The 12,698-nt window shown below is 34.4% G+C and overlaps 1 protein-coding gene across 1 annotated transcript; it reads right to left on the bottom strand.

The window, feature by feature from the left end:
• Window positions 1-261: 261 nt before the first annotated feature.
• On the bottom strand, window positions 262-9,086 carry LOC132563104 (transcriptional repressor scratch 1-like). The gene is made up of 2 exons (XM_060227863.1): window positions 8,924-9,086; window positions 262-1,037 (listed from the first exon to the last, which is right to left on the bottom strand). Exons 1-2 carry the CDS (start codon window positions 9,084-9,086, stop codon window positions 262-264), a joined length of 939 nt encoding a protein of 312 aa, XP_060083846.1.
• Between the last annotated feature and the right edge of the window lie 3,612 nt (window positions 9,087-12,698).

Here is a 12,698-nt window from a genome sequence, read left to right as displayed (position 1 = left end):
GTCCGTAACAGTTCAATAATCTGACAAAGTAAAAATCCTCAGTGCATACTAGGGTTGTTTATAATCTATCATTGAATTCTGGTCTCGTCCCTATTGACATCATTCCTTGTGATACATCGCAGTATGTTGCTTATGATGTGAGTAACACTTTTAGTGTCGTAAGTAGTCATATTTCATACAGGGAACTGCGGAAGTTATCGATCATAGGAAAGCATTACGAAGATTCACTGCATAAACCAGGAAATCTGTATTCAGTTCTCATTATGAAAAGTTCAAACTCTCGGAGGGAGAGATACTTCCTTTCAGCATATCTAACGAAGACTCTGAACCATCCTTTATACACGCCGATTCGTAATGTTTGTTAAGGTATGATTTTAAGGCGAACGATTTGTTGCATCTTTTACAGGTATAATGTTTAAAAGCCGAATGAGTTTGCATATGTGCACGAAGGTTGGATCGGTCAGCAAATGCTTTTCCACAATGAGCGCATCCGTATGGCTTCTCTCCAGTATGAGATCGTTTGTGCCCATGCAACAACCACGGCCTTGAGAAACTCTTACCGCATATATCGCAACGATGTTTGAGTTCATGCGTTAAAATATGCATGGACAAAGCAGGCATGCTGACGTATACTTTGTCACAATAGGGACACTTCTTGGCCAGTTGGCTGTCTAGACTCCTGTGTGTCTGCTTGTGGCGGGAAAGGTTGGAAGAGGTTGCGTAATCTTTCCCGCACTCATTGCACGTGTAGCGTTGCTTGGAGACTTTCTCCGGAATACCGAATGCATTTTTACGTCGAGAACGTCCGTCACTGATGAAAAACGCGTCATATGTATAACCAATGGTAACGCCCCTCCCCATTTGTTCAATGTTGGTTTTGTTCCGATCGGGGCTGAGGTCAAGAACTGGACATTCTTCATCTCGCACATCCTCAAACTGGATCTCTACATGGGCAGCTGGAGGCTGCGGTTTCTCTTCACTCTCAGCAACAGATGCATTCACTGGAAGTGACGGCACAATCAGGTCGCTTATATACCCTATTAAAATGTAAAATAATCATAATACAATGACCAGGTAAGTAACATTTCATAACACGAAAACATTTATTTTGAACAATTGATATACCACAAAGATTACATACCTCAAAAACATGTACGATATTTACAATACACATAGACTGTAGAAACCTCATTTTTGTCCCACAATTCAGGAATATTGGCTGTACTTTTCCACATGAGTTGTTTTACACTTTGTGTGATATTCTGTCATTATAATAGCCGCAAAATCATTATTTTTTATTTTTCGTTCTGACTTCTAATCCTCTTGTTCAAATATCTATGTATAGCTACAGCAGCAAAGAGGTACGTTCATTTATCAAAACAAACCGCTCAATTTCAAATTTTTTCATATCAAAGCTAGCATCCGCAAATACAAATATATTTGACTGATATAACAAAAACGGAAAATGCCCACAAGAGTAAATCAAATTGAAGGTAATAAGGAGAATATTCTGGTCCTATCTAATGATTTTTAAGTGAATTGTTCGAAAAGCCAAACTATACCGATCGCCAAAGTTATTCTGTAACACATCTGTCATAAGTGCGTGGAGTTAAATGCGTTTTTCCTCTCAGAGGCAAATCCATCTAAAGTAAATTCTAATCTGAACAGTGCTTCGTTAAGAAGAAACTAAATACTGCCACAACCCAAGAGTCCAAGAGGTACAAAAAATGTCATGTATTCAGAAAATTTCATCCTCATCGACAACATGCGCCGTTTGAATATTGATTAAATCAAGTAATGTCACGTTCTCATGGTGGTACCGGGGAAGCGACAGTGAAACCAAAAGAGATACCAGAGAGTGTAAGAAAGAAAGGACATGTAATACTTAAAGACATATCAAAATTTAATACACTATAGAATGTCCTGAAAACAAGACATTCGTTTTTAAACATGTGACGACTATCAAAAACACAAAAGAAAACAAATAAAAAAATGTCAACGTATGGTAAATTTGAACTAAATTATACATAACTGGAACAAAATATTAACAAGCAGACTCCTGTAAATTTACTTGGAGAATGATAAAACCATGTGTTTCGGAAAAGTAAGCGTATTCTTATCATTAACGTTATTGACAGCTAATAATAATTCAGTCATTCAAATTTCATTCAACAGTGGGATTGTTACAATCCAAATGGAAATTTATAGTGTTAGACAATGAACGGAGGGGCTTCGAGAGCATATACCTGACAGGTGGTTTGTTTCTATCGTTATTCGGAAAAATACTTCAGGTTTATAAGTAGTAGCGATTTGTGACAGTGGTGAATGAGAAGAGCAACTTGACTAGCACTCTTCGCTGATCACGAGAAAACAGAAAAGATGTTTACTAGTTTCTCATCTAATTCACTCTCTTATAAAATCATTTTCGGCATCAGAGCCAAAGACATGCACCACCAAGACTGAAATACATCCTGTAACCGTAAGCCAGACACAAAATTTATGACCAGACGATGTTTTGATCAGGCGACGGTCTAATATTGCATTCATGCTTTCAGCCCAAAGTTCAAAATGTGTAAAATACAATAAACAAACAAATAAAAAATAACCAAGCTTTTCCTCAAATGATGTGAAGTTCCGACAGACACGCCGCCAAGTGGCATCTTGCCTTTGACTTCTATAATCCTTATCAAATGGGCGGAGCTATTTTGTTTCATTTTTCATCAAGAATTAAAAAAAAACGACCATCGACGAATCAGAAAGCTGCAGTTTGAGTTATAACATTGTAGTCCTTTTTCTTCGCAACAAATCACGAAAAAAGAACAAACAAACAAAACAAAACAAATCAATTAATCAACTGACTGACGACAACAATAAGTGCAATTAAAAAAGCTGGACAACCTAATTTTCTTCAAAACAATTATCTGAAACTACAGGTTTGAATATCTCGTGTTATTAAGTAAAATATTGATATAAATTTGAAAAATATGTTGAAAAACATTCGAGTAGCAATACGCAGAAATTTTCAAAATCAAGCTAACAAGGCTTTAAAATTGATAGACAACAATGTGATTATCTCACTAGGTTATACGATCATGTCGAGACTATTCACAATCACTGTAAAACCAACCAAGTGCAACTAAGTCACGTTGATCAAATGTCCTTGTATATTCAACTTCCTACTTTCATTTTCCATTGTAATCACACTGACATGTAATTCGTAAGTCATGTATCTCAATGGAGATTTGATTTCTGGTTCCAGACTCTTAATCAGTTTTATGTACACGACATTATCAACATCTGTGTCACAGAAAATGTCAACCATAACTTTATACAAAAGAAAAAGCAATACTGTTGCAGATACGGCAACATCGTAATTTGAAATGAAAGCGCTTATTTTATACACCTTTGTATTTAGATTTACGTAATGACGAAAATTGAAGAAGATTACAGTATATAACTCCAAATTGAAATGCAAACTGGTATCCAATTTAATGTTTGTCAAATGTACTCCTTTATTGCCCATTTTTTTTTTTTGGTTCATTGTTATGTCATTTGACACATTCTACTATAAATTCGAACCCGTTGGACAGAAAAAAAAACAAGTGATAATTTTAGGATGCTGTTCACTCAAGCATGTAACTAGACAGTTGTATCTACCACCATCGCATTTGGAACGTGGGGGCGTGACTAGGAAAATCACTGGACCATGAAATCGCCTATTAAATGAATCACAATCACTGCCGCGTGCTGGGCAGATGTCTATCGTCATCCACTCGACTCCACAAAATGATTGTTGAACTTAAATTCAAAGACATTATTTACTTGATTACCATGGCCGTATCCATCATCTAATTAGGTGAATGAAAATCCAAGTACAAAAAGGAAAGAAGTCTTGAAAATAAATCAATCAAAATGTAAGTAGATAAATAAATAAATAAATAAATAAATAAAATTTTAAATAAGCTCATAATCACAAATAAAATTGCTTCCAATTATTGAGGTAAAAAGATGTTGACAATTAGTTATGTTATGCTAAAGATAAACAAAGATAACCAGACATATTTGAAGCAATTTCCTGATAACTATCGACAACGAAAGTGCCTCAGGTGGTTATTTTGTGCATTCGTGATAAGTTTTCACCAATTACGTTTCTGATGGATGACTGAGTTATCAATTGAATTTAATAGAAACTGTTACATTTTCTGCATTAGAAACTGCAGTGAAAAATAATAATAGCATCAATGAAAAAAATCAAGATAACTGATACTCTTTTTAAACTAAAACTTTGTCGTTGTAGTAGATAATCTATATTAAGTAATTCATTAATTGCAGTACCAGTTGTTAAATATACAAAATGAGAAGAGGGGCAGTAGTAAGATAAGAAGGTGCTCGTTTGAAAGTCAATAGTCAGTTCTACAAGTATAAACAACTTAATCAAAATGTGACTTTTAAACTTTTTGAAAAACATTCTTTTATTTTGTGCATTAAAATGATAACGTTTAATTACTGTACATGTTTTTTTTTCATTTTGATATTCATCTTTTATGAAGAATGAAGAAGTCTTGCATCAGAAGAGGATAAAGCTTACCAGACAGTTAACAGATGGGTCTCGAATAATCAATAGTTCAGTCGAGTAGTTGCTTTAAGTATATTTCGCTATCTGGAGAATTTACATGTATCTTTTAACTCATTTGCAGTTTAACCAATACATAATCCTACAAATTTCAGGTAGCAGTCACATCGCGCTTTTATACTGCACCGTAAACCTTGATGTCTTCCTTGTGGCGTCACAATTGTAAAGTTGATGAATATTTCCTTTCCTCAACTAAAGTGGAATATGTATACATTAATTTAAATAGATTTTTTATCTGAAAGTATGCAGTACTGATTTTATTTCAAATGACATTTATGATGACCATGAATGGCAGCAGGGCAGAAGTTATTTCCACGCTAATTCGATCTAATTCAATTACCCTTTGTGGAGTTTTCGGTCATTAAAACACTGTAATGTCTATGACTTACTGATCATGGTAAAATGCAAGTTACAAAGATACTGAAAGACTGATATTCATATTCTGTATATCAAATATTAACTCAAATTTAACAGAAATCTATTATGTAATGACCAATCAAAAACTACAGATAAAGGCAGATGAAGATGTTGCCAAATATTCCAAAAAAGGTAAATTGAATTTATGAATGCTTAATATTACACATAATTAGTATAAAAGTATAATTACTTACTTTAAGATACGCATGAATTGCTTGAAGTGCTAACTTCGAGAGTAGATTTATGTCGTGAGAGATAAAGGTCAATTTGACCAGTTATCAGACAATCACATTATCACAAATGACAATGTAATACACCTTATGACAATTATTCATCCTCTGCAGGAAGGAGGTTCTGATCAATAAGTTTATAAAATGGTACTGAAATTACAACTGTGACCATATAACGGTGTCTTAGTTGAATTGTCTGAGGTAGTTTCAAGTACTATCTGAACCACCACGAAATCTCAATAATATTCTGCATAACGAACATTGCATAGCAAGCTGTGGCCAAGTTCTAAGGGTTGACACTGCACTGCGTTACTTGCAACAAAGAATAACGACCAGTGTTCTTTTTAACAACATAGTTGAAACTCCCCTGTGAGTAATGAAGAGAGATGAAATGTGTAGAGGACCCAACGGCAGGATTAATTTATGACAACATGGCATATTTGCTATCGTCTCGACAGCGATAGACTGACTGATTTATCTAAACTAAAAAAATTCAAGGATAATTATGTCGTCTGCACGTGTATTTCCTTGTTCAAATAACCATTTTTTCGGTATTATTTGAATTATTTCATTGAATAGACCCTCCTTTGCTGATAAAACTTTTATCGAGTCACTATTTTAACATCTTTCAGATAACTGGGAAATTATTGTAAAAAAGCAACAGATATACATCTATGTGAAGTTTTGAAAAGTGAATAGCACCTTTTAATACGAATTAGATACAGTAGGGTCAATTAAACTGCTTCATACATCTCTTTCTGCCTGCTAGGACTCTTCAGTTTTATTTTAAAACCCATGAAGTGATTGAGGAAAACCGAAAGTGATAAGGAATGTCAAAATATAGATTGTAAGGTACACCTGACCTATAGTTCTATAAAATTCGTTTTTTCATATATCTGAAAATTTAAGAAGAGCACAAAGTTCATGTGTATATTCTGAACCGTTTCATTATTCGAAACAATCTAAATATTCTTTCAAGCATTTGGTAATGCTAAATTCTTCTCTAAATAATCATCTTTATGTATGTATTTATTTGTTAATCTTTCACGGATATTTGTCATCCATATATAATTGCTTGTGCCTAATTATTACGCATTGTTGTTGACTGAAACAGAATGATTTATTTATCAATACTACTGTATGTTGTATAGTTCTTTATCAAAGAAATAACTTAATTTGATAACCTCATTCGGATTAAAATAATAAAAATCATATATGACAGAAAAGATTTTAGGGATTGTCAATTTACTGCTTGTCAACAAAGAGGTTTTATCACACTTACAAGTTGCTTAAAATGAAGTTTAAATCAGAATTGCGTTTACCATTCCCAAACTGTATCATCCTTTTTATCTTTAGGATAAAACTGCCCAAAATGAATGTATATATATAAATACAAATTACTTTCACGACCAAATAAAGATATCTTTCTGGGTTTTCACAGAATCAATCCTTCCAATGTTTTCAATGACTTTTTCTTATGTCACTATCAAAGACAACAGCTCTCAAAAAACATATGGGAAATTGTATTATCTAAAAGTTTACTTTCAATGTATATCTTTTTAGCCATTGCATGTCAACAACCTCGCCCCCACCCCCACCCCCTAAAACAAGTTCCGTCTTGCTGATATTACAAAATTCAATAATAATTGATTTATTTTAGCCTCTCATGGGTGCGCGACCAGTTACCATAAGCGCTGAATAGACTGTCTATGTCTACAAGAGGTTAAATCAATTATATATATATCATGACACTATACGACACACCAACAGCCTCATGGTAATGTAAACATGAAGTTCCTTCAGTTTGATATTCTTCAAACACTTGAATATCATTTCAATGGATATTAACACACGCTGTACGGTTAATGCTTATACCACACAAAATTTGTTACCAGCAAGAAATGGATTATATAAAATTGTTATGAACATATGATAGGTTGTCGAGCATTTTGTAGGTGTTGTAAACACAAAATATAACCCATTGTTAATCATGAGTGTTCATTTAAATCACACGATGGCATGACTTAACTAATCAAAATATCATATGCAGATAATCTTCTGTCCTCAGAGGAAAAAGAAAATAAAAATCCAACGTGTCATTTCAGCTGAAGAAGCTTGAAAGCATTTGTAAAATATAGTGTGACTGTTGATAACGTATCAATAATTACAAGATAATTGACTTTGTAATTTATCACTTGATACTATCTTATTCGTAGGAAAACAGTAACACTTACATGGTTTCTTAACTCTAATAACTAAGCATATAAAAGAATGTGTATCTTGTTTTAAATATCTTAACATATTTTTGTCCCTAACTAATCTTCCGACATCCAAAAATATTAATACAATTGTGTCCTCGCAAGTAAAACAATCAATTTTTAATTGATTCTGAAAATTTTGGGATATTTTATTTATCTTTTTTCAAATAAGCAATTTTAGCTTTTTAAAAAGAGTTCACTGTAAAAGTATTTTACACAACATGTTCTTGTTTTTAAAATCGCTTCATCACAAAGTAGGTAAAATAAATTGCTATATTCAGCAAAACTCAACACCCCTCTTAAACAAACACTTATTGGTATTCAATCAACACCAGCCTCTTCTTAGAGGAACAGAAGACAAAATCAGAGCCAATGCTGACTTAAGTAAACAAAACATCAACTGACAACTGACAACGAGCCACTATCTACCCTCGTGTAGCTATTGTAAAGTGCTCGATTAACTCTAGACTGTACCACTAATTATATTTTCTCCTGTTACAGTCCAGTATATATTGTTAGATAATACGTTCACGAGAATTCAGTCTCGCCTCTCTCGCCTCATTGTGTGTGATAATGAATAATTGGCACATTATTGAAAGACCCATCCTAGTCCAATCAAGATGATACTTTAAACATAAATGATACTATCGGCTGCAAATATAAAGCTACGGAGTTTTTATCGATACTCATCTACACGCCTGCACAGATTATCTTTGATATTAGTTAGCACTTATTTTATATATATATATATATATTGTTGACTTTCATATGTTTTAAGAATCCTTTAAGCTGTAATCAGTCTCACTTTCCGAAACGAATATATACATTTCTGCTTTTGCAATCTGTATGTAATGTCATGTATATAGCGTGTACCTGGACTACAATCGAACTCAGTTTCCCAGAAAATTCCAACAAAACGTATCTATATGGACCTTATCTATTAAAAGAATTCTTTTCTACTTTGTCAGAACACGTTTTTTGCAACCGAGGTCTTAGTATTAAGAACTAAGTGCAAGTACAATAAATGGATCAATCTATCTTCAATATTTAGTAAATACAAAAATGAACAAAAATGGCATTCATTCAACTACAGTTAAACATTCGAGATTTATGTGTCATATGTCTACATTGTTCCCACCCTATAAGTGATAAGTCACCTGGTATACCATATTCAGATAGTAAATAAATAGTTGATAACGGTAAGTCAAGCTATTAGAGGTAAACGTGAGCCTGATTAAGATCATTCTTTGACAATTATGTATTTTCCTCTTGAAAGCCACGGCCTTAATACGTACGCATGTCTATATTCCTACAATCTCTGATACCGAAGACATGGTATATACTTTCAGTGGCAGATAACGGACAGCTAGAGAAAGTATACTTACCATTATTGACACGCACTGCCAACGGGTGTGTACTAGGTGTGAATGGGGCCACTGCTCGGACACTGTCCACATCATCCTCATATATCTCCTTGGACCAGTAATGACCGTGCATAGATTTGTCATCGTCGCATTTCACTTTCTTCACAAGAAATGACCTAGGCATCTTTTCTGGAGTTCTCTCGATTCTACACAATCCCAGATTTAGCAATTGTCTATACACAGAAGTTAATGTCATTCATCATTTGTAATCATACACTCCTTTATCTGGAATATCTAATAGTGTCTTCACCTACAACCGTGTTTCTATCGTCCCGTTTGATCATGTTTGTTCTTGGTTGTAACAGTGTTGCTGCCTAACATTGTCTGTTTTGTCTCCGTCCTGCTGTAAAGTTACACCGGGTACGTCAATACACTGTTGCGTATATTCACCAAATCACATGTGCTCAAAGACAGGCTATCATATAATGGGCTGTATCTCCAGCCGTGTGAGTGTTGGCTGTTCTCGTGTGTGCGTGTTGTTATCAATGTGTTTTCTCATCCATTCAACGATGTAACGGTTGAATACAATAGTATATATTCTCTATACGGTGAGAACCAAGCCATGTGTGAGCCACCGCTTTTTTCAAAACGTCCCGTTTATTACTTGGAAACTGGATGATGCGCCTCAGCGCAGCTTTAAATAGCTGACCCTTACCAATCATCGGGCACGCGCCGGCGAATCATAGTGAAGCAGGCATGATTTTTACTATGAATAATTGAGACGACGAACAATGGAGATAGCGGAGTCGCCTTTGACAAATACAAACTGTTACTATTATCCCATTCAACGTTGTATAGACTGTTCTTAGCTTCAGTCATCTGCTGTTCCATACAATCTCATTATTCTAATTGGGTAGCATCGTGCAATTCCTTGCGCGTGCGTACTGAAGAAAGATCCGCGTGCCTGGATGGTTTTAAACATTACGATGCCATCGGTAAAATTTAACACCCGGTTTATCACATAGAGCTCACGACAGACCAGATGATGCAGTGAGTTTTAGTGAGGATACCCGGATATAGCCGATAAACCAGCTGATGCTGGATAGTGGTACTGAGACACGAGATACCCGAACATATTAGATGATTCTTTACCGGGGTGGTCGGTAGAGTGTCAGATGTATGGGAGAGGTGTAGATGAATCCGAATACTCCAATGTAATGAAAGATGAGGTATCATTTCAGACAGGCAAGGAGAACAAGTATTCTTTTTGAGAGAGAGAGAGAGAGAGAGAGAGAGAGATGAAGCGAGTACGGTTACCCGGGTGGAGTAGAGAGAGCAGATGACACCGGAGAAGAGAAACTGTGATAACCGGACTAAAAAAACTACTAGATGATTGAGTTAGTATGAAGAAGAACCATAGGGTCATTCAGTGGGAGAATAGAAAATGTTTTAAAGAAATAGACAAAGGTATCAAGTGCAGAAAACTTCCTACAACTTTCCAAGATTGGAGGCTGAAAGTAAAGTAATCAGAAAAGACGGTTACCAGAATGCACGGTTACAACAAAAAGACGAGATATAACACGGGAAAAAGGAGAGCACTCAACAGGGACACAATGCAGTATATCCTACAGGTGTTTCGCGTTGAAAATACAAACAATATTGATTCTTATGAAAGAATATTTAACACGATAACAACGACCCAATGTAAAATCGATTTTGAGCAAAGTGGAAGGCTTACAGATTCGACCGACCACGAGAGTAAACTATTATACGAAACACACTCACTAAAACTAATATTGTTCAAATCAGCTATCAATAACGGCGTGCATATGTAGCAGGCTTTTAAAACCAACAAGCATTAACGCGCTGTTTCTAGCAAGTAACTAAAGCCATCAAACTACCTCCACGAGAAAATTATGATAATAAACAAACACCAATTTGTCGTGAAACTGACATCTATGATTTAATTGTTTAGACATTAATCAATCAATTAGAATTATATGCATAAAGTGTGGCACAGTTTTGAGAAAACAAACATTTCTATCCACTGTATTATTGTAAAACATGCTTTCTTAATTACAGCTTAACCATATCAATAATTACATTGGAATTACTGTCATGATCACATGACCACATTTCATTTTTGTTCTCTGAATATCCTCATTGCACATGGTACGTTGGCTTTATATAACACATCCTAGTAAAGACTCAAGACACACGGAAATCACCCAATGAACTGCTCATTGAAAACAATACTGAGGATTAAAATTGTGATGCGATTTACTTACTGCGCAATTTACATAGGAGTAACAAAACTACGTCTTTGTTCTTTTTTCCTCCTTTTGTGTCTTTTTTTTTATTAATAGATGTAATAAATAAATGACAAATTGATATGCTAGATCTTAAAATAAAAACTAGAATTCCCGAGCAATATCGTTGCCTTGGAAACGTTTTCAAAATCGAAATGACCGGGAAAAATCACCAATATATATGATTGAAAAATAAATACGTTTTGAGATAGTGACAATAATGTCATGAACGCGAATAATTTGTGAAAGAAAATAGTCGTTGAAATATTACTTTAAGTTTAGAGTTTAGAGATGTATAGATATAAGCTAACAAAAGCACCGATGTTAAACAAATGTTTTTATCAGTGAACCTTTCAAGTCCTCTTATCAAGTTACATTGGACCTGTTTGTTAACAAAAAAAAAACAAAAAACAAAAAACAACAATACCAACGTGCGCAGATGTATCAATGAACTAAAATGCATGGTCCTAGAAAGGAATTTTAAAAATACCAAAATCAGGTCAACGTAGTTTGAAAGAGTACTTGCTTTATTATAAAATACTTTCTAGTATTATGATTGATCAGAAACATGCTCATGTGTCATACCAATTAATAAGTCTCTATTAAGGAGAATCTTTAAGTTTTAGTCATTAAATGGCTTTGCATATATATCTATTGATGCTTCTCTAACCACAGGTAGTGATCATAAATTTTCTTAAGCTGATATAATAAGAATAGGTAGACTGTAATTGAAACTTTCTTGCTGCATGTGGTAATTTGTGTCCGACGTAACAGTTGATAAGAAGTATATAATGTACATAGTATATATATAGATATATATATATTGGGTTGCGCATTTCATATCGACACGATTCATTACTAGCAAGTGAAAAGATACTATCGGTTTTTCCACGTGTCTCGAACACTAAGACTCCATCTCCGCTGTTGTTTCCATCCGTGTCAAGAAAAGGACTGATGTAGATGATTATGACTTGCTTGTTGTAAAATAAATAAAGTTTTTTCACTTGTAATGATATCACATTATCACGTCATCTCCTAGGAATAGCTTCGACAGAATTGAATACAAAAAGCAAAGAAATAAAGAAACAAACAAACAAATCTTAGCTTTAAACACCTTACTGATATTTTATTGTTTCTCAACCTTTTTTTTACATAACCAAGTAGTGTTCACTGAATTCTTACCTCCTCAATCTATGGTATCACATGTCACAGTTGAGTCGATATTCAATGCCTGTTCCCATTATCACGAGTTTCGTGCAAGAAGTCGTTAACTGAAGGACAAACTCGTAACAGAGGGTTTCAAAAGATGCATGTTGATGAAAATTATGGGGAAGTTTTATGGTCACCATAGTGATCTCATTGAAAAATGTTCTTTGTGTGATTTGAAGCTAGACATGTTTAATGCACGTTCGTTTGCCTGTTGGTTCCGTTTTTGTATACCTTGTTCTCATTTGAGAACGTTACATTACTTACTGGGATTGTCAATG

This window comes from Ylistrum balloti, unplaced genomic scaffold (genome assembly GCF_031769215.1).
Source record: "Ylistrum balloti isolate Yb309-2 unplaced genomic scaffold, AGI_CSIRO_Ybal_v1 Utg371582, whole genome shotgun sequence".
Lineage (NCBI taxonomy): Eukaryota > Metazoa > Mollusca > Bivalvia > Pectinida > Pectinidae > Ylistrum > Ylistrum balloti.
The sequence above is the reverse complement of the archived record's forward strand: the minus strand, read 5'-3'. Positions and strand labels throughout refer to the sequence as shown.

Coding starts and splice junctions, on each gene's coding strand:
- LOC132563104 (XM_060227863.1), bottom strand. CDS start 9,086: ATGCCTAGGTCATTTCTTGTGAAGAAAGTGAAATGCGACGATGACAAA. Junction 1,038..8,923: donor GGCAGTGCGTGTCAATAATG/GTAAGTATACTT, acceptor ACATTTTAATAG/GGTATATAAGCGACCTGATT.